The sequence below is a fragment of the Prorops nasuta genome, unplaced genomic scaffold (assembly GCF_024137725.1).
Source record: "Prorops nasuta isolate Cenicafe-Biocafe unplaced genomic scaffold, Cenicafe_Pnas_1.2 PNAS00204, whole genome shotgun sequence".
Taxonomy (NCBI): Eukaryota; Metazoa; Arthropoda; class Insecta; order Hymenoptera; family Bethylidae; genus Prorops; species Prorops nasuta.
The window spans coordinates 32,249-60,122 of NW_027117000.1; the positions used below are offsets into that span (position 1 = coordinate 32,249).

The 27,874-nt window shown below is 34.5% G+C and overlaps 6 protein-coding genes across 11 annotated transcripts; 4 read left to right on the top strand and 2 right to left on the bottom strand.

The window, feature by feature from the left end:
- The first annotated feature begins 243 nt into the window (after nucleotides 1-243).
- On the top strand, nucleotides 244-3,199 carry LOC136785225 (uncharacterized). Its single transcript, XM_066746247.1, has 8 exons — nucleotides 244-350; nucleotides 670-871; nucleotides 933-1,050; nucleotides 1,138-1,248; nucleotides 1,331-1,465; nucleotides 1,540-1,818; nucleotides 1,880-2,165; nucleotides 2,254-3,199. The coding sequence occupies exons 1-8, from the start codon at nucleotides 330-332 to the stop codon at nucleotides 2,359-2,361; spliced, it is 1,260 nt and encodes a 419-aa protein (XP_066602344.1). The 5' UTR covers nucleotides 244-329; the 3' UTR covers nucleotides 2,362-3,199.
- A 35-nt stretch (nucleotides 3,200-3,234) lies between these two features.
- LOC136785223 (trafficking protein particle complex subunit 11-like) lies at nucleotides 3,235-8,456 on the top strand. The gene is made up of 21 exons (XM_066746244.1): nucleotides 3,235-3,611; nucleotides 3,728-3,924; nucleotides 3,983-4,149; nucleotides 4,211-4,399; nucleotides 4,478-4,651; nucleotides 4,727-4,894; nucleotides 5,002-5,206; nucleotides 5,272-5,445; nucleotides 5,510-5,588; nucleotides 5,648-5,702; nucleotides 5,778-5,985; nucleotides 6,068-6,273; nucleotides 6,332-6,637; nucleotides 6,697-6,902; nucleotides 6,980-7,116; nucleotides 7,197-7,409; nucleotides 7,497-7,657; nucleotides 7,735-7,957; nucleotides 8,038-8,146; nucleotides 8,215-8,291; nucleotides 8,363-8,456. Exons 2-21 carry the CDS (start codon nucleotides 3,736-3,738, stop codon nucleotides 8,387-8,389), a joined length of 3,273 nt encoding a protein of 1,090 aa, XP_066602341.1. The 5' UTR covers nucleotides 3,235-3,611; nucleotides 3,728-3,735; the 3' UTR covers nucleotides 8,390-8,456.
- Nucleotides 8,457-12,059: 3,603 nt separating this feature from the next.
- Nucleotides 12,060-15,798, bottom strand: LOC136785217 (probable serine hydrolase). Of its 2 annotated transcripts, none has more exons than XM_066746233.1 (5): nucleotides 15,126-15,798; nucleotides 15,020-15,064; nucleotides 14,025-14,260; nucleotides 12,811-13,158; nucleotides 12,060-12,728 (listed from the first exon to the last, which is right to left on the bottom strand). In XM_066746233.1, the coding sequence occupies exons 1-5, from the start codon at nucleotides 15,190-15,192 to the stop codon at nucleotides 12,468-12,470; spliced, it is 957 nt and encodes a 318-aa protein (XP_066602330.1). In that variant the 5' UTR covers nucleotides 15,193-15,798; the 3' UTR covers nucleotides 12,060-12,467. The 2 variants fall into 2 exon arrangements, with proteins under 2 accessions (XP_066602330.1, XP_066602329.1); XM_066746232.1 differs by lacking the exon at nucleotides 14,025-14,260 and adding an exon at nucleotides 14,656-14,891 and having other exon boundaries at nucleotides 12,061-12,728; nucleotides 15,126-15,795.
- Nucleotides 15,799-17,367: 1,569 nt separating this feature from the next.
- On the top strand, nucleotides 17,368-25,151 carry LOC136785219 (protein chiffon-like). 4 transcript variants are annotated; one of them, XM_066746235.1, is made up of 7 exons: nucleotides 17,368-17,499; nucleotides 17,904-18,016; nucleotides 20,315-20,554; nucleotides 20,632-20,894; nucleotides 20,967-21,132; nucleotides 21,207-21,448; nucleotides 21,520-25,151. In XM_066746235.1, the coding sequence occupies exons 1-7, from the start codon at nucleotides 17,412-17,414 to the stop codon at nucleotides 24,647-24,649; spliced, it is 4,242 nt and encodes a 1,413-aa protein (XP_066602332.1). In that variant the 5' UTR covers nucleotides 17,368-17,411; the 3' UTR covers nucleotides 24,650-25,151. The 4 variants fall into 4 exon arrangements, with proteins under 4 accessions (XP_066602332.1, XP_066602335.1, XP_066602333.1 ...); XM_066746238.1 differs by lacking the exons at nucleotides 17,368-17,499; nucleotides 17,904-18,016 and adding an exon at nucleotides 18,495-18,841; XM_066746236.1 differs by lacking the exons at nucleotides 17,368-17,499; nucleotides 17,904-18,016 and adding an exon at nucleotides 18,856-20,040.
- A 148-nt stretch (nucleotides 25,152-25,299) lies between these two features.
- On the bottom strand, nucleotides 25,300-26,351 carry LOC136785220 (mitochondrial translation release factor in rescue). 2 transcript variants are annotated; one of them, XM_066746239.1, is made up of 2 exons: nucleotides 26,216-26,351; nucleotides 25,300-26,136 (listed from the first exon to the last, which is right to left on the bottom strand). In XM_066746239.1, exon 2 carries the CDS (start codon nucleotides 26,058-26,060, stop codon nucleotides 25,578-25,580), a length of 483 nt encoding a protein of 160 aa, XP_066602336.1. In that variant the 5' UTR covers nucleotides 26,061-26,136; nucleotides 26,216-26,351; the 3' UTR covers nucleotides 25,300-25,577. The 2 variants fall into 2 exon arrangements, with proteins under 2 accessions (XP_066602336.1, XP_066602337.1); XM_066746240.1 differs by having other exon boundaries at nucleotides 25,300-26,157; nucleotides 26,216-26,349.
- A 37-nt stretch (nucleotides 26,352-26,388) lies between these two features.
- On the top strand, nucleotides 26,389-27,869 carry LOC136785222 (mitochondrial tRNA methylthiotransferase CDK5RAP1-like; the record flags this gene model as incomplete). Its single annotated transcript, XM_066746242.1, has 3 exons — nucleotides 26,389-27,117; nucleotides 27,192-27,636; nucleotides 27,710-27,869. Coding segments are annotated over exons 1-3 (918 nt in total), but the record flags the coding sequence as incomplete, so codon positions are not given.
- Nucleotides 27,870-27,874: the final 5 nt, after the last annotated feature.

The following is a 27,874-nucleotide window of genomic DNA, read 5'->3' on the forward strand; positions in this document are numbered from 1 at the left end:
ATGTGGGCCACGAACGAGAGATGATCATTGTTGCTGGAGTATCGGGGACGGAGGAAATTGATTGGACGGTGGGAGGGATTACGAGGAGATGGAGGAAAATTTTGTTTCCTCCTGAATGAGTTACCGCTATGTTTGCCGCGCTGGCCGATGAGAAGGAGTACCTTGCGCGCGCTTACCACTTACCAGGCCTCCTCCGAACTTGAAGAAATTCAGTTTTGCTATGACCGTCGTCGACTAGTCACGAAGAAGTCCCGAGGCCGTTTTTGATAGTGCACGCCCTCTGTTCCTCTTTTTCTACTCTCATTCGCTCCTTTTCGTCTCTTCTCATCATGGAATTTCGTACGTTCGTTGTAAGTTTTGCTTCATTCTATAGAACTGTTGTTCTTTTCTTGTTGAAGCTTTATCCAAGTCTGAAAAATATCTTGGTCAGAAAAGATGTTTTGTGATTGGAATTGTTTACCTGTTTCTATCGGGAATATCCGTGTCGTTGACCTTGTAGCAAATAGAGATCTTTGCAGTTCGTGGCAATAGTGGGACAGTTCCAGGAGGTGAATTGATATAGCGGCGAGCTGAGCCAGAATTACCGTTAAGGCTGTGGCGAGTCCAACTAACGGAGAATTCCGTTCGATTCATATTGTGAACTGAAATTGTTCATATTATTGATTTCAGATTATTCTTTTGTGCGGGGTTTCTTGCATTGCTGAGGAGCATCGTTCGAAGGAAGGCAAAATCTTGTCGAATAATGGTTCGAATAGTTCAGTTGAAGAAAGCGAGCCACCTGAGGGATATTATGCTTTCGTGGAATCACCAAACGCAGAACCCCCCAAAGTCAGGCCACCCCCTTATATCGACAGTAACAAAGAATGCCCTGGTATGTACGAAATACGAAAACTAACCTTTTTACGAATAACGCGAATTTTTTTTATACCTAGACACTGGCAAACAAGGCAAAGGATTCGTCTCGATACACAATATTTGCGGTGACCTGAACAAAGGATACATCCCGCGAAACCCCATGAAGCAATCCTTCAACGGATCTTCGTATCCTTTGTGAGTAGAAAGTAAATGAGGTTATGGTTGCCTGTTTAATTTCCCGCTAAAAATTTGCTTCCCTCTTATTGACCCCGGTCTATATAGCGCACTCATAAAAAATCACACCTTGAAGTTTCTGAGCAAAACCTTGCCGATTCTCAAAGCTGACGATTCACTGCCGAAGGTCGCTAAAGTTCAACCCTTTTCGCAAAACTCGTAAGTCCCTAAGTTTAATTTTGGTTTAAGGTATTAAGTTTAAGGAAAAAAAACTTTTAAACTGAGAATTTTGCAAAAATAGAGTTGATACAGACGAGAAACGCAGTAGAAGCAAAAGGGGACTAACCGTTGTTCCTGCCGCCACCACTACCAACTTTCAAGATAATTCCGAGGCAACGAGAAATGGACGAAAGTTTTGCGAGAATGGCGCTGGCGTGTAAGTTTTAGGTTAAGTTATCGTGATGAATGCAGAGCAGTTGCATGACATTTCTAAGATACGTCAAATTTTAGGGTATGCATGCTGTACAAGGCTATTCAAGGTGAGCCATTGGCTTCCACTGCAGCTGAACGACGTGACGAGCCACCCCCTGCAGCTCCTAGCGAATATCGCCAGCGTACACCTCCGTCACAAGAAAAACAAGAGTATACAGGTCCACCAACTCCTTGTCCAGCCAAAGTAGAATATGCCACTCCCGTATTTGCCAAGAATTATCAGGGAGTTTGGCGTTATGTCGTTCAAATACCATATGAGGGCTATTTCACTCAAACCATTGAAGTCACACGTTGCATGTAAGTTAATTTTCAAGAACCGCGATCGCTACGTATAAAATTGTTAACATTCCATTTGCAGGCAATCACGGTGCCATTATCTGGATGGTGGATGTTTATCCTCACCAAGATGGACGAGCTTGCTGGTAGCTGAGATCTTTTATCCTGATACTTTTCTTGAAGAGAGTCAGAATGGCAGATTTTCCAATCAAGCCAGAGACCCCGTTGCCGGTGTTTCTCCTCCGCCCGTTCATGATTTTCAAAATTATCAGCAATATTTGCAAAAGCGTGCCGGCGAGAACGAGGCTAGAAACTCTGCTAATAGCAACCAGCATTGCGACGGTGTTGATGAGATGGGCTGTTTTCAGGTCAGAAACATTAATTTAGTCATGTACAATCCAATTGCAGTGCACCGATGAGTTTTATAACTGTGTTAATAATTTTATTTGTAAACAGGTGAGACTTTATTACGACTGGTTCTTGGTGCCCGGTAGCTGTAAGTGCTGGCGGCCTGATTACTTCAACCGCTACGTTCGTCGCAGTGGCTCTAATGTTGAACTGTAAAATTTCCAAAGGACTCCACGCACGACCACAAAGTACCCTACATGTGAAGATAAAGAGAGTCAAGAATTTTTTATAATCTATACATATATATTTATATGTAATATATATGATGCTATACAGCTATATACTATAGTTAACCGTTTTCTGTGAAAACACATGCGTGCGCTCTTGTTCCGGTACGTATATACGAAAATTCTCGAACAAGAGCCAAATTTTCCATATATATGTATAGTGAACAATAATTTTTTGATAAACTTGCGCCTTGCTTTATAGTACATAAAATACAACAATTGAAGTTTATGTATACTTATCTCCCAAGTAGCACATATCGCCTCAGCATATACTGAGAATCATTCGATTATATTTAGATATTCTTAGTGTATTTTCTTATAGATGCTGAGAAAAATTTGTGTTAATAGGGATGCTTCTAAAGGCGGTGCGTGACTTGTATCACTCCTTATTATGGTATATACCAGTACATACACATATTATACTACTTTACACATTTTCAAAGGTTTTATATCGTTTATATCAAATCAAACCGATTTCAAGAGACTGGATGACGGAGTATTAATACTTTATTATAATGTATATACAAATCCTTAATGCTATTATTTACTTTTACTTATGCACTTATATTATAATAGTATGTACACATTGGAGGCAGATTTGAAATAATTTTAATAACACCATCATAAGACTTATACGATTTTATTTTTTTGATACATTTCGTCATAATCGGTAACAAAAAAAATTCTATTGGCGGTAGATTTTGAAACTAATTCTCCTAATTTCACGTTTCACCGTTAGATGGCACTACTCCCTCCCAAATAAAAAAGACGAAAAATTCCTGCGTGTTGACTGGGGGCATGGGCAATCATTGGGCATGGGGGTAGAGACCGTAGACTTGTTAAGTCATAATACTCAGAATTGCCACATTTTAAATATTTTATGAAAAGAACACTCATGTAATTTATGTTTTGGTTTAATGTTTGATGTATACTGTATGAAATGCAATGAATAAATTTAACAAAGTTTTTATAATTCGATTGAACTGAAGTAATGACAAAGTTTTTATAAGGCGAATATCACGTCGTATGGTGTTGTCAGTATTATTTCATATCCATTTTAATGTAACATAACCTGATCTGTCAAAGTTTACAACTACACAGTTTAAAATACAGTTTTCAAAGGAACAGCAGTATTTCTGTATCATTGTTGTTTTATATACAAAAAATAAGTTTTTTAAGGTAAATCGGTATTATTAAGTGATAAATGGAACAAATTTAATGTTGATAAATGCTCTTCTTACTACTGAGTGTTTCTAAATGAACTAATTGCTTTTTTTCTTATACATTCTATATAGAAGGAATTATGTTTGATTTACCAGCTGAGCTGGTGATTAAGCCTTTGGCTCTAATTGGCGTAACTGGATTAGATATAGGAAATCCTATTCACAAGCCAATATGGGATGCACTTAGTAATAATCGTAGAGTAGACAATGGAATCTTACAATTTAAGTTACTTAATCCTGGCCACATATTTCCTACTTTAAAACCAAAGGTTTGTTGTGTCATTTACTGAAATAACCAAATATATCTTAAAACATATTTTGTTTCAGCGTGTATATGAATATTATGTACCCAAAGGAATACTAAAACGAAATTGGATGAATAAATATCTTAATGAAGTTCCATCTTTGGTAGTAATTTTTAATGATCTAGATTGGAAAGATCCATTATGGAATGAGAAAAAAATAGAATGTGCTTCTAGGGTGCAGTCATTAAGGTAGATATATATGGGTCTCTTATTATAAAGAAATTACAAAATATATTATAATTAATTTTAGAGCTGCATTAGAAGGTAGGAACACTAAAATAGCTGTAGTTTTGATACAGCAGAATGCTCAGCCACCACCAGGGACTGAAGATATTATTGCTACAGAGAGGGCAACAGCCCTATGTGGAGCTTGTGAATTACCACCAAAGCTGTTATATATTTTACCTCATGGTGATCATTTAGTAGGATACATTACTAGGTATCATATAATTTTATTTATCTTAATTTCACTCTAAATCAAGCATACATGGAATATTCTTGTGCTATAATTATGTAGACTAGAAACAGTTTTCTGTGAATTGGCTCAAAGCTTTTATTATCAAGCATACAAAGTTGTGAAAAGCCATAAGGACCATCTTAATAAAACTTCCAATCAATATTTATCTGTGAGGCATCAATTTAAGATGGGATTCTTAAATGAATTTAGACAGGAGCTGCATATCTCCCAAAAGTATGATAAATAAATAGATATTTGACAATAAATGTAATATAAGTATTTATGTTTAAATAACTATTATGATTATAGGCACTATCTGCAAGCATATAGTAATTTAACAGATATTAGGGCAGCAGACACCAATGTTATGGAAATAAAAACTATTGCAGGTTTTATTAACTATAAGCTGTGTAAATTAATGTTTAAGATGAGCTTACCAAAAGATGCTATTGCTCAGCTTAAAGGACATACTGAGAGGTACTGACAATATTAATTACAAAAGCTAATATGGAAAAAATAATTGACCCTGATAAATTACTGGACTTGAAATTTATTTTTTCTAACTTAATAACTTTTTACTTTAGGTATAAACTAATGATAGGACCTAAAGAACTTGTATTTGAGCATCATGCTTGGATGAGCAGTCAATATTCAATTTTTGCTGAATTGTTTGATGATGCCATTCGACAAGGTCTTCCAGCTGTGCAGACTCAACATCCTGGATATTATTATCAAATGGCAGCTCACCATACTGGTTTGAGACAGGGTGCATGCAGAGACATATGTAAAGTAAGAATGACTCAAAAACTTGACATAAATGAAAACAGATTTTTTAACTAATAATCTATTTTTAGAATGTAACCATTTATCCAGAACCAGATCCTCTATCTGGAGGAGATAAGCTTGAATTTTATGGACAGAGACCATGGAGACCAGGAAAATTGAGTGCAGACCCTGGGGACCTGACTGGTGAAATAGTTGCTATACAGGCCTTACAATATAAAGAAAAATATACAGTTAACCATTCGGTAAGAGAGATCTAAGACTATTAATAAATGGAATTGTAGATATTATACTTTTTTAATTTTATAGATGATTATTATTGGATTGTTGGGAAATGCTATTTCTCAATTCAAAATGAATAGATGTCCCAGAATGAGGAGATTACTTGGTAATATCAGATTATGTAAATACATTATTATTGTATAAATATATATTGCATTATTTTAGTTGTTCAAATGGCCGAAGAATACTATAACTCTAAGGATTATGGAAAAGTTTTAACGTATGTAACATTATAATTCTTCATTAAAATATTAAATCAGTCACCTTATTTAATTAATTATATTTCGTTAATTAGTTTATTGATGCACATGCTATGGGAGTGTCACAGTGAAAGATGGCCTGTTTTACTTACTGATATTATAAAAAATGCCTTACGAGCTGCTTATTTAGCAACTAGTATTCAGGACTACTTAGCATTGGCAGTTGAGGCATTAGGACCTTTAACAACATTTTCAGTTGAGCAGCAAGCTGTAATTTATAGTAATATCGCTAACATACTTGAAGTAAGTATAAATAAAAAATTTTAATATTATAATAAGAGTCAAGCTCACACAGTTTTGTATATCTTCTTTTTTTTTAATAAAGAAAAAGCCACCAATACCAGAGCCTGATTTACCAGATGATACAAAATTCCCTGCTATGGAAAAATGGGCTTCTGAGCTTAGCAGACCTGAGCCATTACTTTTCTCTATTGATGATAATAATACAACATTGTTCATAGAAGCCAAAGCTCGATTTTCACAATCTACTTACACAATCAACTCAACTGTCAATATAGATGTTTTCGTTAGGTAATAACATCTCTTTTACCTCAAGAATAATGTAAAATACTATATTTTGTTTTGGCAGAAATTCTTATTGTGGGGATATCGAGCTCTCTAAAATTTCTGTAACGATTAGCAGTCCAGGGTGTAATTCTGAACTAAGTGTCATAGAAATTCAAGATTACAATTTTACTTTGCATGCAAAGGAAATGAGGAAATTTACTTGCCATTTTCAGCCGGCTCAGCAAATCGATGGAAGCGAAATTCGCATTAATGCCATTTCAGTTTTTTTTGGTATTGAATCTTCCTGCAGCATAGTATTACGATTTTCTCCAGTGGGTAGAGAAGTCAATTTCCTCGATCGTTTGTATCCCGAAATACAGCAACTTCGGTGAGTAAATTGAATATTATACTTTTAGTTAAAAGCACTAAATTATTTCAATAATTTAGTGGTGGAGAATTCGAAACAATAAGGCCAGCTATAAGCGCTGTTATAAAACAGGAAGACTCAAGTGTAGACTTGACTGTTGATTCAAAATGCCCAGCATTATTAGGTGAATGGTTTCCCTTAAATGTTAAAATATTTGTCACTTCCAATATTGACATTGCTGTTTTAAATGCAAGTTTGGTACCTGATGGAAGCAATGAGCAATCAAGTACGTATGCTTCATTTTAACCCATTAAAAGAATTTAATAAATTGTTATTAATAAAGAAAATTGCATTTTATTTCAGCTGAACTTAGTATAACGATGCAGAATAAACAATCATCGTTGTCAGTGTCTTTAAACAATTTGCAGCAGAATACTTGTACTGAGCAAATTGTTTATTTACGCGCGCATAAAATTGGTGATAGGAAAATAGTGTTTAAGGTATTAAGATAAAATAAAACAAAGCTAATTTGAATTGATAATATCTTTGATTTAATTTAACTATCAATTTATTGATGTAGGTTGAATATGTAAAATCTGACCAGACCAAAAGAATAAGGGAACTAAGTTATAAACTTACAGTCGTCAAAGCCTTTGAAGTAACAACGCAATTTTATACAACTTTATTCGAGTCTCTCAGTAAAGCTTTTCTCAATGAACCTTTTATAATGATGCCTCATATTTCGTGCGTATCCCCATGGCCTATAGAGATAATGAATACTTCGGTTGATCTGGTAAAGTGCAGAATTTGTTTTTATTTTGATAACTAATGTTTAATTAAAACTAACATGATTAATTGTTAATGTTTATTTTAAAATTAGGGAGATTCGGTACAAATGGAAAATAAAGAGAATCAAGAAAGTATATTGTCAGGATTTGTTTTATCTGATAATGAGGCAGGGACAGATGCTTATTGTTTAATACCTAAGAAATGTAGCGATCAGCCAGTTAGCACGGGAGTTTATTCAATTAGATGGAAGAGGTAACAGACATTTTTATGTCACAATAAGCGATTAATCACTTATTTCTATTAAGTATGTTATAATATTTTTTTTTCAGGGCTAACGATGAAACGGCAATAGAAACGAGTAGCAGTGTGACATTAGCCCCATTATGGGTAGAAAATGCAATAATAGGACTAGAAATGAAATTACCAGCGCATGGCTGGGTACGGACCCCTTTTTGTGTTGCTTATTTTATAAAAAATCATTCCGATTATCTGATTACTTTGCGATTAACAATGGAAACTAGTGCTGCATTTATGTTTGCTGGTCAAAAACAAGTATGTGATAGTAAAAACTGTACTTTCATATTTGTCCACTTATTTCTTGTACTGTTTTAAGATGCTTTTTGTAATAACAGATCGATATTTACATTCTTCCACAAAATGAGAAAAAAATAGAATGGATTTTGCGGCCGTTAGTTGCTGGCTTTGTAGCATTGCCAAAATTATCTTTAACTGTTCCAGCGGGTAAGTATATTTTAAAATTTTTGAATTAGCTAATTTTTTAAATGCGCATATATAAATTCTTATTATAGATCAAGAGCATAAAATAAATAAAGCTCGATTGGTGGAAGTTTTGGAGCGCTCCTTGCCAAGTCATATATATGTACTGGTGGGTAAATAAAAAATTAATTAAATTAAATAAAAGTAGTAATTTTATTATAATGTTTATTATATTTTCAGCCAAAGTCAAATGTCGCAGAGGAATAAATTAAAAAGATTTATATAGGTGTAAATATTTGTATAAACAGAATTAATAAAATATTGTTAATATTATTATCAGTTGAAGACAGTTTTTATAAATTGAAAACTTATAGTATTAAAAATATATGTACGTGTATGCAGCATACAGTATACAGATGACACGTATATCGATCAATTGTTGCGTCATCATATTGTTATGGAAACCATAAGGAAATTCATCAGTCTCATGAAAGTTTTCACGCAGACGCAGATGCAGCTTGTGTTGTGAATGTTATGATCTGCTCAACATTAGAAGTAATAAGCATAATCATGTCGCAAAATAATTTAATGTTAAAAAACTACGAATTGAAAGCCGAAGAATCTCGTAGCAGAAATCGACAATTATTAAAGGTTTGACGTTTCATTATTTATCTATTGAAGAATAAGACAGATTTTGTGAAACAAATATAATTATCCGAATAGATTGAGCATGAATGTTCCTTCTTTAAAGAATAAATATACATTGTTTCAAATAAACTACTATATAGGATTTAGAATTGGCAAAAGCACGTCTGAGAACATTTGCATCTTTCACACCAACTGATCAGGAACTTCGTGAGCTGGCATTGAATTACTGGAATATTCTTCAGAGAAGAGCCAAGCTGTGTACTTGAAGAAAAAAACGATGAGCTTTCCAATCTGATAACTCGAGCCGAACGAACAAACTTAAATAAAGAAAAGTTTGCTGATCGTTCGGATCGATGGACCAGATTGATCAGGATCCTCTACATGAAATCTTAGCAGATTCTAAGCCCAAACAAGAGAAAAATATTATAATATTAGAACCTTAATTTTTCTTTCGTTTAACGCTTTGATTGCATATTTTGTACGTTCGAATGTTAATGAAGCTTGCGTCACCTTTTGTGTCCAAATTTCATACATTTTACATGAGACATTGAAATACGTATTATTCCTTAAAATCGATTGTCTCAACGCCTGAGTGTTTTAAAAGCCAGGTATTGGAAATATCGTAAATTCATATATTCCGTATCTGAGATTAATTATATATAACTGTATTCACAAAACGAATGTTATTATTTATAGATTTGATATTTGAAAATTCAAAGCGACTATTCTATTCTTAGAAATTTTTCGTATCCACGTGTGACTGAAGTATGTAAAAAATAGAAAATGTAATTATATAGTAGATTGTTACAGAATATAAAATAACTTCTTGTTAAATTGAATAAACTTACATTCAAACTTAGCTGTGGAAGAATAAAGAATTATTGTATACTAAAGACAAACTGCGAATATTTTTAGAATAAGATAAAAGTCTGTTTTGGTACGAGCTGTTACTACTTACAGGAATAAAACTGGACCGTTTCCAGTAGAAGTTGGGAAACGAAGGAGAAAAAGTCGTAGCCGAAACAGGCAAGAAACGAATGTGCGAATAGCGCTCTTCGGCTGGAATGACATATTCGTATTCATTTTCAACGTGTGACTGCACTATCATTGGTAATAATTACCAGCGCACCGTACATTCTCGATAGGGTACCCACGTTTCAGAAAGGTGTACCTGATAACGCGAATCGGCCAATAATTCGAAGTAGAGCTATAATAATTCCTTTAGTTTTTTAACATTACGTTTTACGCCTGTACGCCCGACACGAATCTTGCTTCCTGACCTTCGGAAAAACATTTCCATTCCGAGGATTCACCGCGTGTTCGATGTTAAATTGTCCAGCAGATTAGATTGAGTTATTTGCGCCAAAAGTGTTGAATTTCTAGAAGAACTTGATAAGGATTATGTTGCGGAATGGTTTCTCTCCTTCTCTCTCCTTCTCTTTCTCTCTCTTCTATTATATATATATATATATATATATATATATATGTATATATATACTATATATCTACTTTTCTTTTTCCTTCTACACTTGATTTATGTCACGTACAGCCTAATTGTTAGAAAACCGAAAATTATAAACTTTATACAAAAAAGAATGATTTATTATAAGATTATCCATTAGAAAATAATAGATTAGATATATTTTTAATTCTCGTATTACGCATCTAAATTATATTATTCAACTTTTTTTCTATTTAGATTATCATTGAAAATGAAGAAAAACTAGGTGATTATATATATATATATATATATATCAATCAATGATAATTTAGAGAATCAAATGATAAAGAATCTCCAGAGCTGATTGTAATTTTCTTAGTGATTAAATTTCGAAACTTAAAGTGATAGAACGACCTTTACTCGATTTTTGATTAAAGTGAAAGTTACCAATTTCTCATGATTAATTATAACTTAGTTTATAATGAATTTTCCAGTGTTTGCAAGAACGTTATTAATATATGTAATTTTTAATTAATTTTTCACGAATTCTGTTTAAAAATGCAAGAAAACAATATCCATGAATTGTATATCGATGCTTATTACCTGATGACCAAAGTTTTCTTCGGATCTTTCTCAATCTGGTTTTTCCTGTTCTCCATTTCCGTAACGAGCTCGGCACAATTTTGAAAAGAACTGAGAGAATATTAGGCCACAAGGAACGAGATACCTTGTTACATATAATTTTACCTTTCAACGTGGCATATTAATGACAACTGAACAAATAAAATTTCTGTGAAACTTCTTCGTTTGACCATTGTGTGGATCGGCCGAAAACATCTGTATCAACAGCAGTTTTATCTTGCCCGCATTATCTCTCTTCTGTATAACTTAGTCAGAAAGATGTCCAGGAACTCTCTATTTACTGCCAGCTAGATAGTTTATAATTTCATACTTTCAATTTTCTATAAACAATCATTTCTATGGTTCTAGAAGAAAAATTTTGTGTTTCTTAAAGAAAAAAAGGGAAACAGTAATTTTCTTCTGGAATCCAAGAGGCAATATATTTGATAGAATTCGAATAATTCTTAATCTTGTCGAATACAAAAATTAGTTCTCGTTTATAACCACCAGAAACAAATTGCCGTTTATTTAAAAAGAAAAAATGAATTTTTTATTTTGCTACTCTAAAATTGTTATATATGTTTTTACAAGAGCAATGAAGACTTTTTTACTATCGTATTTTTACAGTGCTGACATAAAAGAAATATATCGGTTGAAAACGCGCTACCGTGCTTGTTTATTACCAGGTCTGCAGATAGCATTAAACAAATAATAGCGAACATAATAATTTAAGGAATAAACAAAATGCAAATCCAAAATTTGTATGTAAAAAATTAATTTGATGACTCACGGATTAACTTTTGTAATATAAAATGTTATACAGATTATATAGCTCATATATACAAAAAATTGCTCAATCTTTTCTTCGTGAATTTTGTTTGTACTTATGATCATTCTCAGGTGTATACTTCGATATGTCTTTCTATTAGGCTTATCAGTTTTTTTATTTATTTAGAAAAGTATGCAACTTTGAGAAGCTCGGTCAAAGAAATAGGTGAGCTGATAGCGAGTATCACTATACAAGGATATTTATCGCTTGCACAGTTGCATAATCATAAAAAACCGGTATAAGTTAGCTGCCTCTATACGTTATATACGCGCAGTAGCGTTTTATCAATTTTGTCTAGGACTTACCTCCATTAATTAATTACATTGTATCTTCTATCATCGGTGTTCAGTCTACGGATTTTCATCAACTTTTAAAATGATTTTTTAACATAAAATTTATTACCGTTGAAAAATGAAATGGGAAGCTTGTAAACTAAGTTTGTCTTTTATTCACTGTCCCCTTTGAGAATATATAACTTTTAGATTACCTCGACGTAATCTTACAATACCCTTGGATTTTAAATTAATTATACACACACGTATACATATATATATTTATATAAAACAACCAACATAGAACTAAAACTTAACTATTTTGATCTACGAAAAAGTTCTATCTAATATCTGTAATAAATAAATTGGGCTAATTACGATTAGTTCAATCGCGTAAGAAATATTGATAGGACGGTTGTCTACAATTTGAATTGAAAACATTATACTAATATAACATTTAAGCATTGCCGATCAACGGCCACATGCTTAATTATTTTATGTAGCACGCCATCCTAAAATTCCAAATTATAGTCTTTACTTTTTAATATCTTCTATAAAATTTCTTATTATAGGTGCAACTCTTTCTGGATTATTCAGATGCACGTGATGAGTTCCGTCTACTTCATGATAGAAAAATTTTCTGGCACCCTGCTGTATTTTATCTAGTACGATTTTATAACATTCAATATTTTCAAATTCCATTCCAGGTTTAGCTCGTATATTGAGATAAGAGCATTTAATTTGTGCTGCATATGAAAGCACCAAATCCATTGACAACATTCCCATTAATGCAACCTTAAAATTGGTATATAATAAAATTAATTTAATTGAAATGAAGAAACACTTTGTTGTATCTAATTTAATAAATAATGTTTACCTTCAGTCTTGGATCCCGAGAGAAGTAATATTGACCAGGTACATCAGCAGGTTGCATTCCCCTTATCATTAAGACTTCTGCGCTCTCTCTGGTTACAGATCCTTTATAGGCATCATAAACTATATCAAGCATTTCACCGCGCTCGTAACAGGGCATACTGTCAGAGGATAAAGTTTCATATTTCAAGAATTTGTCAACATATTCTCCTGTTATCCCTGTAGTTTTTGTAATGTCTCTCACACATGGACTAGCAATATCCAAGCATATGAAGAAATCTACCTCATCTGGATAACATGCTGCATATAAAAATGATATGGCACCTCCTAGAGAATGCCCAAGTAACTTTACCTGTAAAAAGAAATATATTAAAATATATCAAGAATTGAATTGAACTCTCTATAACTTTCTGTATAATAATATATATATGTATATTTGGGTGGTTAAAAAAAACAGAATTTTTTAGCAGGTATCCTGAAATTTTTTACTTCTTGAAAAATAAAAACTTTTTATTCAATGTCTAAAAATCAGAGGTGTGTAAAAGTTGCTCAAACCATTTTTCATATATTCAATTAAATAAAAAACATTATAAATTGTGGTTTACATTCCCTTTAGTCATATATATATAAAGTATTATTGTATTCTAATTTCAAATGTTTACATAATTAACCAGGTAGAGAAATACGTATATAAATTTGAGAAATTAAAAACAAATATGTATTATACTTTTTTTATTGTAATTTTTTGAATAATCTGTTTTGTTAGTACTACTATATATATTTTGGTAATTATATACATGTATATAATCAACAAAATAAACATAGCAGTACTTGCAAAACAGATTAATTAAAAACATTACAATAAAAGGAGTATGAAAAATATTTGTTTTTAATTTCTCAAATTTATACATCTATTTCTCTACCTGATTAAATATGTAAACCACGATTCTTAATGTGTTTATTTAATTGAATATGTGAAAAATGATTTTAGCAACCTCTAAATCATCTCCGATTTTAAGCAAGTTGAGGGAAAAGTTTTCATTTTTTATGAAGTAAAGATTTCTAAGCATGGTCGATAAAGAATTCTTTTTTTTATTCAACCACCCTAATAATTATATTTTAAAAATTCTATTTAGGGTGACTGTTACATTTTAATAAAATATAGCATGCAGCAATAAAAAAGGATATGCAATATTTAAATTGTATCCATTTGCTAACCTTGTGCCATTTGAAATGTTTAAATATTCTACGGAGTAGTAAGACACCATCCCAATAAACATAATAAAACTGGCCCTTTGGATAATGGGAAGAATAACCATGCCCAGGCATATCCAGACATAGTACTGATATGTTACCAGATAATAATGGAATCAATTTATCAAAACTTCCTGCATTATCTTGGCGCCCATGTAATGCAACTATTGGCTGGATCGATTTGGAACCCCACCATTTGCCTGCAGGTAAATGTAAAGCTTTAATTCTTTGCAAAAAATCTTTTATAACTTTAAAAATGTTTGATGCTATATTATCATTTCATGGAGATTCTATTATCCTACCAAAGGGCCACCTATGTTTTAGTTATACAACGATCATGTGTAACATATACATTATGATAAAAATATGAATGTTTAAAGGCAACAATACTATGATTGTAACAGTCAGCCTTTCTGAAGCAAATATGTTATTAATGATGAAATAAGTATGGTGTAAATAGATAATCATCTATTAAATATGGGTACCTACATTTCAGAAAGTAATATGATTGTGATATATAGAATATCGATAAATAAAAGATAAGTAATATTAGATATAAATAGTAATCGTTGTATAACTTAGGCCATTGTCTAACCTTATCCCACTTGTAATGTTTAACCAGTCTACGCAGCGTGACAACCCCATCCCAAAAGACATAGTAGAACTGCCCTGCTGGAAGCTGGGAAGAAAAGCCATGGCCTGGCAGATCTATACTCAAGATAGCTAGATTTTGTGGAAGAAATGGAGCCAATCTATCAAATGATCCTGCATTGTCCTGCCAACCATGTAATGCAACAATTGGCTGTCTATCTCGGCCTCCCCACCATTTGCCTAAATTTATTATCACAAGAAAATTTGATACTTTTTGTATATAGTATTTTGTGGTTATAAAACTAATCTAACTTAATTTATTGCAGTTGCTGTAAGAATTACAGTTTATTAAAGAAAGGTATACCAACCACTAATGTGACCCCAAGGTACAGGAATTTGAACTTCCTCTGGCTCTACGAATTAATTTATGTATGAAACATAGTACTCTTGAGGTTATTATAACATTTTATTTACCAGCAAGACAACGTCCATTAACATTGTCGGGATTATTAATGCAGGTCGATTGCTCTTTTTCAGTCATTATAAAACTTTCAATCTCTTTTATTTCGTTAAATTATAAGCACTGCTTATTGATTGCGATAAATTTAAAAACCTACTAACCTCTCCCTGTATTCTTCCCAGCCCCCAGGCTACTAATACTAATGCAAGTTCTTTGTATATGCATAGATTCCAACAAACGAGCGAAACTTGCTTATCATTATTTTCTTTCTTTCTACATCCTGTTCAAAGTTCGAGAAAATTGTTTTAAGTTGTTTAAGCAGCAAAATAATGAAATAGTTCACACATAGGCAGGTAGTTTTAATCAAAATTTCGTATCAGAAATGGTACATAATCTTATAGGCTCTTATTATTTATTTCCATATTACGTACACAAGCTTGCAATTTTCGTAAAATAATAAAGAGTATAATGTTAACTACAAAACATGCTTATGACATTTGACGCAATAATAGAACCCTTCGCATAAATATTATATTATTTGAATAATAAAAAAAATCATGAACTCTATCTGGCTCTATTATCAAAATTAAATGTTTTTGTTGATGTCCTACACTTTCTAAATATTTAATAACATTTAGAGAAATAATTTTTGTACTATAAGGTGTGTGGTATAAGATGTATAGTGAACAAGGCATAATTAATGCAAATAAAATGCTTTTGCTAATTAATTTCTTTTATTATAATATTAAAAATTATTTTTTTACTGTCATTTTATATATGCAATACAAAAGTATATAGTATGAATACATATAATTAAATCATGATCCATGAATTACATATTTCCATTATATCATTGTAGCTCCCAAACTTTGCAACAAGGCAACGATGCCTCCTGCTGGTGTGAACCCTCCGTATAATCTCATCATAAATGCTCCTATAGAGCCTGCCGTTATACCTACAGGGGTAAATCCAAGTAGTCCCAGAAAATATATTATAATACCTATAAAAACAATTTGCTTTTTACTTTGTTCTTAACACTAATAGATAATAATTACATTTATTATTCTAAATTACATTTTAATAAAAGAAATAAATAATAATACCTGATATAATACCCATTTTTTGTTATGTATTTTAAAACAAAACCGTTTTAAGCTATATGATTTTAGGATGCTCCAGATCTTTCAGTAACTTATTAGGGATTACAAAATTCGTTTGGAAACTAAAGTCTATACCTGTCTGCACAGTCTGCACTACGAACTGTTACATTTGCTGCTACTTTGTACTTATATGAGCGTTATCTTCAACTCATCTCTTAACGGTTTCGTAAATTGTCAGTCAATCCTGATCAAATACTGCGGGGAATCACATTTGCCGGCATACCGCTGTTGGGCCGGTACTCATAGACGTGACTCGAACTCGAGTCGAGTTTTTATACTATAGTTTACGTTACATATACTATATATTTTTGGCTGAGTCGAGTTCGAGTCGAGCTCGAGTCACGTCTCTGAGTATCAGGATTATTCTTCATCCGATAATTCGATTTGAGTTTTTTAAAGCTCGATTGACTCGTTAGAATTGGCACCTTTGTCATAAAGAAGCCCGTTTTTGCAATTTGCTTCGCATTTGAATTTTATTAAACTAATTGTTTATTGATTTGTATTGTCGATAAAGCACGCAGGGATCCTGTTAATTTAGGGTGGTATCAATAAACCGGACTAAGCTGGAATTTTAGCTTAGCAATTACTTAAGACGAAGAACGAGCTAAGTATTGCACTAAAGGTTAAAGTGAGACAATTGATCTTAGCTAAGTCTCAAGCTTAAGTTCAGTTTATTGATACTGCCCTTAAACTTTTAGTTAAAATAGCATAGTTTTATGAAACGGGAGCTATTCTATTTCCCAACGTTTGCCATCATTGCTGTGAATAGTGTGAATGCCAGCTGCCAGAGGGGAGAGGGCCAGTCTCTGCTGCCCCCCCCCTTTCATTACAAGCTGATAGTTGCAGTTATGCAACTGATGAAAAAAACCCTAGATTCTGCTTAGGGAAATACTAAAGTGTAGTCGACACTCGACATCGTTCCTTCTCGCTCCCGAGATCTACCGAAGCTTGTCGGAGAAGACCGATACACGTATGTACCGGTGGAAAAGTGTGCGTGCTACGACTGGGAAAGCATCTCACGACATAGCAGCAGCTTTCTATGTGTGAGAGCTGCGCGCGCAGAGGACGGCATGGTGGAGACCCGTGGAGAGAATATTCTGTCCACGATCTGGCTTCACTGAATTTGTGCATAGCTTAGGAATGGTATCTCCGTCAGAGGTCCAGCACCAGGAGCAAAAGCAACTGTCAAGAGAGAACAAAACGGGAAATAAAGAGGATAAACTATCGCGTAAGCTAAACACTTTCTTCGTTACATAAGTATAGATGAAATAAAACTGAAGAAATTCCAGTTTCCTCTATCTTTACAAATCATGTATAGCCTTCTCCTTTTTTTGTGTATATATTTTCCTTGCTCTTTCCATCATAACTTTAGTTAAATTCTACTCCTGTCATATTCTTAATGTAAATCAAGTCACCTCTCACATTTGGAGAAATTTAAACTATAATACTTCTCATTGTGTGTCCTTTCCTTATTCCTCTAAATTAAAAAAAAAATTATTTTTCAAAGATGGTAAAGTAGAGTGAAATCTGATTTTGTCAAATTACCTAATTGAATTAATATATTTTTTATCTCATATCTTTGGGAAAGTAATTTGAGTCAATCGAGGACTAAAGCTATGTTTTTTTTTTCAGGGGTCCGTACTGACAAACCAGGGAAACCTTTAGAAAAGAAGTCATTTTACCTTGATATAAAAAATCATGCACTAGCAGCAAAACTAGAGACAAAAATCAAGGATCTTGGTGGGGTAATTATCAGATGCATATAACTAAAGACGATATTGTCAAAAGCAAGCTTGCTGCCTGAGAATGCATCAAAACTATACATTAGAATTTGCTTCATCCTTTTGTTTTGGACTACTTTTCTGTTGAACAGGAAGTCTGTTATGATTATTAATGTTTATTGATATCAGCTGGTTCAGATGGATTTCATGCAAGCAAATTTTGCCTTCTATTCCCGCCATTTTCATCCTAAAGGTTCTATATACATAATCTATTCCACTTAACACTTTCCGTGTTACCGATCTAAATCATGTAATAGGTGTGTGCGCTATTGTGTTTTTAACCAAGTTCATAGTGCAGTGAAAAAACCCGATAAAAGTGAAACAACGGTGTGGTGTTTTTTCGAAGCTATAGAGAAAGTTTTATTTCAGTTCGGCATATCGTGAAAGACCGGCTGTTGCCAAGCTGCCCCGAGACTCCGCCCCGAAAGGTATTTCAATCCCTGAGTGGGCTAAACGATAATTTCCGGAATAGTTCGACGATGTTAAACGAAAAATCTTGCTACAAACATGAAGAATCACGCGTGTCGCTGAGAAATTTATCACTGTTGACAAACAATTAAGAAATATGAAAAACGGCGCCATCTTAAGGCCGCTTCCCAAACCATCTGAAATGGGTTATCTGGCTTGAGCGCATCTTGTTAAATTCAACAAAAGTCAATGAGGAGAAAGAAAAATATTCGACGAATACGAAAATAAAACCGAAGCAGACAGATCAAAAATGGAGAATCGAATATTTAAAAAAGAATACATCGACAGCCATTATGTGATCATTTATCGAGATTGTTCCAAGTGAGTCACTGATTAATTTAGAATAAAGGCGAAATAAAGAAACAAAAAGTCGTATAGTACACAACAACGCGAGTACAAAATATTTTTGTCAGTGCAACTTGGGCTCCATTTATTTATTAAATTTTACAGTTCAATAACAATTCATACAAAAGTTCGGTGAAAGTTTGTATACTTTATTTAAAATTAGCTTTAAAACTTTTTGCGATACTGGATAAAGTACAAAATATTAAAACATGTAAGGGAGAGATAAAATACACATAGTAAATTGAAGGAAATTTTGTTGATAAACAATGGTGGTTGAAGAAACGAATCGAACATCATCTTGTGTTGATTTTATTGAATGATGTGAAGTGGGCCACCCGTCGCGTTGGTCCGGAAAGAGAATTGTAATGAGAGTGAGAAAGAGAGGAGAAGCAAGAAAGGGAACGAAAAAGAAAGAGAGAATGAAACAGACGAAGAGTGGGAGTTAAAGAGAGAGAACAGAAAAAGCGAGAATGAGATAGGCGATAGAGAGAAAAAAGAAATGGACGGGAAATGGAGCTGGCTGGTGATTTTTGATGGCTCAGCCGCTATCCTCTTGTGTGTTTGCGTTTCTGCACTGTGGAATTCGAGCGCAAACGCGGAGCGCCGCCTCCAGGCTCGACTTCCAAGCTGTTAACGGCGAATGGCCATTTTGTGCGTGACAGTTCGGCTACCTCGACTAAACTGTCGCGTCCTCACAACTCTCTTACCATCCTCAAACGAATTTTCATATTCGACAAAAAATCATCAACCCCTCCCTGTCCTCCAACACCCTGCCCAATGCTCTGAAAACCAAATCCTTGTTGGAAACAATCCAGTTCTCCCGATGAAACCACTGAAATCCCTTGTTTTTCACTGGCTCAAGTGACAGTAACTCCAAACCAGTGCAAATTTTTGCTGAAAATTTGATTCACTTGTCCATTTCTCCTTTGACGAGTTTGCAAGAAGTTAGACCTAGTGTAGGGTTTGGAGTTTTACTGCAATATCGGCTGAAAAACGATGTGGCAATCGTCGCTGCTGACTGGGACTGCCTATTTGCCAGATTTTGGATGCAATTTTATTGACGTGGAGTGCGAGAGTGGATTTGACAATATGTGAGCTAAAAAACTTTGAACAAAACTTCTATTCTACTATGAGTAGAACATTGGTGAATCGGTTACTTACTACTGTGTTTACTTGTGAGTTGCGCAAACTATAAATTGTATCAGAGCCTTAACCTAGTTCCAACATATACACAACAATGAAATGCCTCTTATATTATTTCCTAATCATAACTCTTCCTAAGAATTTACAAAAGCAATTTATAGTGTTGTTCATTCCATAAATAAATTATTTTCAGTATATGTCTTCATAAAGACTGCTTCATACCTTTTCATTGTATTGATTAATGTGCAGCTTTGTTATACGGTTGTGTTTTTCATCATTTTTAACTTGTGTTTTTCTCTTTTGCAGAAAATTGAGGTCTTCTTAATAAAGAGTGTGAACCTTGTGATTACTGACCGAGCAGATAAAGTAAACCAGGGCTTTGAGAAGCGCAAATGGGGTTGGGCCAATGGAGGCAGCGGGGGTCCCCCCTCGCTGAGAAGCATCGAAGTGCAAACACCTACTCCAACACCTCCCACATCTCTTTTAAGTTCTGAATGTCCTTTGTCCAACTCCACCAATCTGAGGGGTCAATCTGGCCAAAGATCCGTATGTTATATTTATAAATGTTTTTCCTGTCTATTAAACTGTGCAAACAACTATTAACTGTAATCAATCAATTTCAGAAATCCCGGGTGGATGCAATGTTGGAACGTGCTTTGATACAGCCACAACAGTGTTCCGTGGATCCACTTGATAACGCCCAAAGCTGGGGAATTCCCATTTGGGCTACAGATAAACTGAAAGCTTGGCTGGACAAGATATATACCTCTCTAAAGGATACAAATAGCTTAGAATATCTGAAAGACAACAGTTGGCAGAATTCTAGAAGAAATTTAAAAGTGAAAAACTTGAAGGGATCTTATTTAAAATTTGAGTCATTTGATAGGTTGGTATCAAGATACCGATATCTCTACTGTTAAAGTGTATCCAAAATATTATATGTGTGTCTTGGCTCTAGGAGAACTAGACCTGTGTTCATAGAGTTACAAACCTGGCCATTTATCAATTATAACAGTGAAGCTGGTGAATGTCCATTTGATACTAAGAGAAAAGAAAGAGCAGAAAAGAATATTGTGAACAAAGATAAGAATAAACGACATATTCAGCCATTAAATAAAGATCAAGTAAATTAAAATAGTTAACTTTTTTTTTATTAATAAAATTGAAATAATTATTATCAAGATAATATATTTTACAGGATAAAGAAATGACTCGCCGACCACGAACCACTGCCAGTCGTGCTCGTCGGACCGAACAACTCGTTGCTGGTTATTGTGAAATTTGTCGTGTGGATTACAGAGATTTATCAAAGCATTTGCAAAGTGAACAGCATATGAATTTCGTTCGTAATGAGGATAATTTTCTGTCATTGGACACTCTTATTAATGCCGGTGCAAACGTAGAGGCTTTTTTAAAGCTCAATGGAGGCAAGGAAATAAGGTAAGGGATATAACCTAATTTTTACTACTGATCAACTCAAGCAAATTTAACGTAATATTTTCAATTCTCAGAAAAAACTGTAATTTATTTCCAAATGGTGATCGAAGTCTACACAACGCAGTACTGCCAGATGATAAAGGAGCAAAGAGCCCAAAATCCTTGGAGAACTTTGCCGTAGACGAGATAAAAATGGTGCAGTGTAATGGAGCTCGAAGGAATCTAGAGCTGAAGCTGAGTTCCCCTCATAATTTAAGAACACGTGCCAAGCATGAAAGTGGACATCTTTTGCGTTCCAAGGGTAGTCCTTGGCACGAAATGGAAAAAAGTGAAAAATTTTATGACAAATTAGAAGGGTTCACGATCAAAAAACGTTCAAAGGGTACCATATGGATAGAGGAAGAGGATCCTGACGACAAGTATAACGATATCGACGAGTTGAAACGTATTAAGAGGGATGACGAGAGGGAAGAAGTGTTGAAGGACTTTAACTTAGTACCTTGTAAAGATTCTGTAAGCTTAAAAAACGATTCGTTGAAAACCGATGTTGAGTCTAATACTGCAATAGAGTGTCCCCCGAACCATAAAGATAACAGGATAGAAACTTTGGAGAGTGCAAGGACGGATACCTTGAACTGTGAAAAGGTCAATGGATTTTCTGCCAATTGTATTCAGAAGAAACTGATGGATGAAGTGGAGGACAATGTTCAAGAGAGATTAAGGAATGACGAAGAGAGGCTAGAGGAAGAGGAAGTTGTAATGATTCAAGAAAGGGAGGGTAAGGTAGAGGATCCAGGATTGTTGAAGACGAGAACATTGAGGAGAGGTGCGAGAGCTACAAGAGGCAGGCATAGACTTTCCGTAGAGGAGCGTTTAATAGAGGACAATCGGGCATACTACAAGGTTGAGGTTCTTGGCAACAAATTAAGATCTAGTGCAGTGCCTGCTTGCAATTTATCGAATTCTCCATGCAAGGCGAATGAAGAAAAGAAGGATGCGCCGTCCAGTGAAAAGCCAGTGGTGGTTAGGTTCAAGCGCGTCCGAAAATCAGAATTGTCGTTACTTAGTGACGAAGCTGAATCCTTTATGTTTGGGGAAACGAAGAGGGATGATTCTAGCGAGGTTAGTGACCCGGACAATAGCAGTGTTTTACCAAGAGATACCGAGAGTGAGGAGCGCTATACTAGTTCCATCTGCCTGAGCTCATCTTTGAACAATAGCTCGCCGTTGAAGCAGGAATTGCTCGACGATGAGTCCCAAGATTCGAATTTCGGCCGAGCGAAAAAGAGGAGGAGAACGCAGGCTGAAGCTCTTATAAAGGACAATGCAGATTACTATAAATTCGAGGTACCGGGCAGTAGACTGAGGTATCAAGCACCGTTAACGGGAATAAGGGATCCTTCGGATTTGGAAGACAAGCCAGGGGATCAGGAGAATTCTGAGAACGATGTGGGAATTATGTATCCGTCCAAGCCATCACCGGCGGTAGAGAAGATGAAGTTTTCGTTCGAAGCTGTACCAAAATCCGAACCTTGGTATCAAACCTACGAGCGTCAAGACAAGGGAGCCGAGCTGTGGCATTATTTCAGCGAGAGTGATACGAGGAAACCTTTTTTATTACCATACGAGATTGAGAATTTTCATGAGATTCTGCTGAAGAACATGAGTAGAGTGGACGGTAAGAGAAAGGGTAAGGGAAGGTTTCCAGGGTGCGTTGGTAGATCGCCCAGGAAGAGTCCGAGGTGCCACGCCTCCACTCTGGCGATAATGTCGACGATAATTCGGAAAAGAGAACAGAATCCACCAGTTTGTACATCTGACTGCGAATCGATCAGGTCGCAGACGAATACGCCGAAGCTGGAAACAAGGGTGGATAAGTCGGATGTGGACGAGGAACTGAAGGAAATGGCGAAAACCATTGACGATATGTTGGCGATCAAGACCGCTGCCGAAGTGGACGACTCTTTCGAAGCTGACAACCTCCAAGCTTTAGAAAGCTTTGAGTCAACGACCTTGCCCAAAGGCCCACCGCCTAATCTCTTGGAGCTACTTGACAAGTGTCACGAGATCAGCAATTATTTGGAGAATTCGTCTTGTGCTAGTTCAGAGTGCGGCGAAGGAAGTTCGGAGTCCCCGTTGAAGCGGCGTAAGAAGAGAAAGAATAGAACGGGCTGGCCTGGGAACAAGATGAGGAGAAAACTGCAGAGCAAACATTTGGAATTGGAAGGTGAGGATTACACGCAAGAGAAGAAGGTCCAGAACGAGGAGATCTCCGATCGACTGTTAGATAAGATTAGTATACGCGGGATCTCCGAGGAGAAACGGACCGACGAAAGTCTTGCGGAGGGAGAAGAGGATGAGGAGGGGGATGAAACGAAGAAGTCGGAATTCACGGATGAGTTTACGGACAAGAAGTTTATGAGTGAGGACGAGAGGCTCAAGGAGAACCTGACGGCATCTGAAGAGAATCATGAACAGTCAAACGACGAAAACCATGAACTATTCAGAAAAGATAATTCTGCAGCTATGGTAGAACGACAATTCAACTCGAAAACAACTTTTAAAAAGCGTCAACGTCTCACCGTGTCCTCGGATACCTGCGAATCTCATAGTACTATTGAGAATCACGAGGTTCTCTTCGATAAAAGTTCAGAGAGTACTGGTACGGCGAAGAAGCACCTGAATTCCAGCTCGAAAAAGCGCCAGCAAAGAACTGTTATAGAAAATTCTGAAACGGAACTGGAGTGTCATAGGAGAAATGGTGCGAGGACGAAAAAACGAATGTCGTCGAGGAAACGGAAAAGTGATTCGTCGTCGGACGCTATTTTCGATGACGAGAATCTCAAGAAGGAAGCGTACATAAGTATTAACTGCAAGAAACCGCATGGCTTGCGAAAAAAATCCGAGGTCTGTGATTCTCCGGTGGTAACCGAACAGGAGCTTGATAGTCTTTCTGGAAGAGTGTCGCCGACCTTAATTGCTTCTTCGTTGGAGCAACGGAGGTCAAGCATCGAGTTTCAGCCGGTTGTCAGGATGATGAAGATTGACGACAAGGCTGATATGGACCATAGTATTTTGTCTGTGACCGTCGCGAGTAACAGACGCCTGAGGAGCTCTAGCTCCCCAAGGTCGAGCACTCAACATGTTAAAAAGCGACTGAAAACCGGACGTGGACAATTCCGAAGGTGGTTGAAGAATAGTTGAACTCAAACTTGTCTTACCGAGGATTGACCTTCGACGATTGTTTTGATCAATTAAATCATTGAATTTACCTGCGTATTATCATAACACGTAATATATATTATGTTTGGGCTATCTCCTCCAATTTGGGTGGAAAGAAAATCCTGCATTGTATATAGTTATTTGGTTGACTTGTTTAATTGATCGAAAAAGAAACATTCGCCAAAGCCTCGAAGGCCAACCCACGTGTCTGTACATTGTGTATAAAAATTTGATTTGTGTATGTAGTCTAGTATTTAACATCGCTGACAAAATAGAATAGTAGTGATATTCTACTTATTGTCGTTTCTCGTAGTCTGTTTCAAGACTACCCCACCTCTCCCCCATCTTGTACATTCATTAAATGCAGTCTTTGTGTTCACTAATAATAAAAGAGATGCGTTCCGCAGCAATTATCGTATTCGCAATAATAACTATTGTAATAAATTGAATTAGGTATTAATAGTTCATTGATTATCGCAGGATCAATAATCTCTGTAGGATGCATCTGATAATTTTAACTCCTTGATTTTTCTACACCAGAAATATTTCTGATGAACTTTTCAATTATAAGACTTTTACAGGTTGAATAGATAAGTTTGTAATAATATATGTGAAGGACATTGAAGACTGCATACAGTTTTGTAATAGTATATTTGGTTACTCTGTGCATTATTGTATGTAATACTATATTTTAAATTCCTTGAAATGGAATAACTACAGTACTTTATTTGAGAAATGATTATTGTACACCTTTCATTATTTGAAGAAGAGAAATGACTATTAAAAATACAAATTTTCCATTATAAATTTGTTCTACTTTTTATATTACCCTATGTAAAGAAATTTTTGTTTTTTATATAAATACAATGATTGGTAATTTATTTTTCTATTTACAATAATATTATTTTAATTATTCTTCAACTATTTCATGGGATTTCTCAAATAACTTTTTATAGGCTGCTTTCTTTTCTGTTAATTTTCTTTGTTTGTATTCTTTTTTCCTGGACTTTTCCTGTAGAAGGGTTTTTGTTTGATTCTCTATGGAATCTTTTCCATTGTAGAAATTATCAAGTTTTGTAATTAAAAGTTCTCTAGCAGTCTTTCTATTTTCATCAAGCATTCTGGATAAATGACATTTTACTACTAGTCCGGATGGTATATGTTTCAATACTACACAATTGTAGGAGGAATTAACTGCTGATCCTCCTGGACCACTTCCTTTAACTGCTTGTTCTTGTAAATCATTTTCATATAATTTTGGTACCTTTGTATAGTCTAAATATTGTTTTATTGACTTATTACGTGTTTGTACGTATAAAACAAATATTTGTTTTCTAACGAGTGAATAATCAGATGACAAAAGCTTAGAAATTTGATTCATAAACTTTTCCATTGTACAATGTGGAGAAATATCCTTAATCTATGAAATATTAAACTACTCTTTTAATTTTTAAAAAATTTTCAGCTTTCTGTAAAAATGATTTGTTATGCTAAACAGAAAATGTTCACTGTTATAAACAATTATTATTGAAGGGTTTTTTTTGTTACCTGCAATTGAAATTCGATTGCTTCTTTATCAGTTAAATCTTTGTTTTTCTTAAAGTCCTTTCTTACTCTCTCTTTGTAATAATCCTTGTCGGTATATTTCAACGTTTGTCCGTATTTCAATATATCTTTATATAATTTTAAAACTTGATTTCGCATCATGACAAAATCGTAGAAACAATAACTACACAAACTTAAAAAGTAAGGTTAGATTTTATATTTTGAACAAAATGATTTTATCAGCCGAGATTACTCGGGATTCGGGTCATTGAATACAATAGTTTGACGGTATTCTAACAGAGGGCTAAAATAATAATTTGTTGTTTAAAAAAAGCTAGTCAAGACTCAAGGCAAATGTATGTACTAAAGTACATACTCAAGTAGTCGAATCCCAACCATCCTAACCTATCGTTACCTTAGACGGCTCATTTTCAAACACCAGTGACACCACACGCACACCATGCTAGCAGAAATAGCAGGATCAGTCATATATTTATAACCTCCCCCTGAGAGTGGTCTATTTTACATTATTTTCAATGTAATAAAATTATTATTTGTTATTTTTTAGCAGCAGAAAAATTAAACTTGAGTAATGAATTCTTTAAGTTCTTGTTGGTCGATCCGACATTTGTTAAAAATTTTTAAATCTCCTAGAACAAATCGTGTATTCCCTGTCAGTGTTAGGTGTTTACAGCAGGTTGAATATAAAGAATTTTATAACACAAGTTGTCAATCTAGTTCTGTCAATGTAGAAAATAATGAAGAGAAACAGTCAGAAAGACACAAGATTAATAGTGGGCCAGGATTAAGAGAATTTATAGCACGTATGGATGAAAATTTCACAAGTGACATTGAAATAGAAAATATACCATATTTAAATAATATTCATGGCAATAATCAAACAGGTATGTTATTCCTTATTACAGTCTTATCTTATACTTCAAGATACAGCATAATAAATTTTTATTTTTTTTTGCAGTGTATTTTGATATAAAAGGCTGTCAGATGAATGTTAATGACACAGAGATAGCTTGGTCAATTTTAAAATCAAGTGGTTATAATAAAATTAATAATATGGAGGAAGCAGATATTGTTTTAGTAGTTACTTGTGCTATTAGAGATAGTGCAGAACAGAAAGTATGGAACAGACTGGATTATTTACTTAGTTTAAAAAAGAAGAGAAGAAAATCTTTTCCATTAAAAATTGGTTTGCTTGGTTGTATGGCCAAAAGACTAAAGGATCAAATATTAGAGCAAAAATTACCTATTGACGTAATAGCTGGTCCTGATAGTTACAAGGATTTACCAAGACTATTAGCCGAGACTAATAATGAAACTGGTGTAAATGTTGTTCTGTCATTTGATGAGACATATGCAGATATCATGCCTGTAAGGCTCAATCCAGATGCCATTTCAGCTTATGTGTAAGTAATATTTGTTCTATTATACATTATTTTCATTGGTTTATGTGATATTAATCTTTATTTACAAATTTAGTTCAATTATGAGAGGCTGCGATAATATGTGCACTTACTGCATTGTGCCTTTTACAAGAGGGAAAGAGAGATCTAGACCAATTGCCAGCATTTTGGATGAGATTAGAAAATTGTCTGATGATGGTATAAAAGAAGTTACTCTATTAGGACAAAATGTGAATAGCTA

What these genes read in the sequence shown, in the direction of transcription:
- LOC136785225 (XM_066746247.1), top strand. Translation starts at nt 330, where the DNA reads ATGGAATTTCGTACGTTCGTT. An exon ending in TGGAATTTCGTACGTTCGTT is followed by an intron (nt 351 to 669) that starts GTAAGTTTTGCT and finishes TATTGATTTCAG; the next exon opens with ATTATTCTTTTGTGCGGGGT. An exon ending in CAGTAACAAAGAATGCCCTG is followed by an intron (nt 872 to 932) that starts GTATGTACGAAA and finishes TTTTATACCTAG; the next exon opens with ACACTGGCAAACAAGGCAAA.
- LOC136785223 (XM_066746244.1), top strand. Translation starts at nt 3,736, where the DNA reads ATGTTTGATTTACCAGCTGAGCTGGTGATTAAGCCTTTGGCTCTAATT. An exon ending in GAGCTGCATATCTCCCAAAA is followed by an intron (nt 4,652 to 4,726) that starts GTATGATAAATA and finishes TTATGATTATAG; the next exon opens with GCACTATCTGCAAGCATATA. An exon ending in ATCTTTAACTGTTCCAGCGG is followed by an intron (nt 8,147 to 8,214) that starts GTAAGTATATTT and finishes TTCTTATTATAG; the next exon opens with ATCAAGAGCATAAAATAAAT.
- LOC136785217 (XM_066746233.1), bottom strand. Translation starts at nt 15,192, where the DNA reads ATGACTGAAAAAGAGCAATCGACCTGCATTAATAATCCCGACAATGTT. An exon ending in TAATGGACGTTGTCTTGCTG is followed by an intron (nt 15,065 to 15,125) that starts GTAAATAAAATG and finishes ATTAATTCGTAG; the next exon opens with AGCCAGAGGAAGTTCAAATT. An exon ending in CTCGGGATCCAAGACTGAAG is followed by an intron (nt 12,729 to 12,810) that starts GTAAACATTATT and finishes ACCAATTTTAAG; the next exon opens with GTTGCATTAATGGGAATGTT.
- LOC136785219 (XM_066746235.1), top strand. Translation starts at nt 17,412, where the DNA reads ATGGTATCTCCGTCAGAGGTCCAGCACCAGGAGCAAAAGCAACTGTCA. An exon ending in AAATCAAGGATCTTGGTGGG is followed by an intron (nt 18,017 to 20,314) that starts GTAATTATCAGA and finishes TCTCTTTTGCAG; the next exon opens with AAAATTGAGGTCTTCTTAAT. An exon ending in GTCAATCTGGCCAAAGATCC is followed by an intron (nt 20,555 to 20,631) that starts GTATGTTATATT and finishes AATCAATTTCAG; the next exon opens with AAATCCCGGGTGGATGCAAT.
- LOC136785220 (XM_066746239.1), bottom strand. Translation starts at nt 26,060, where the DNA reads ATGGAAAAGTTTATGAATCAAATTTCTAAGCTTTTGTCATCTGATTAT.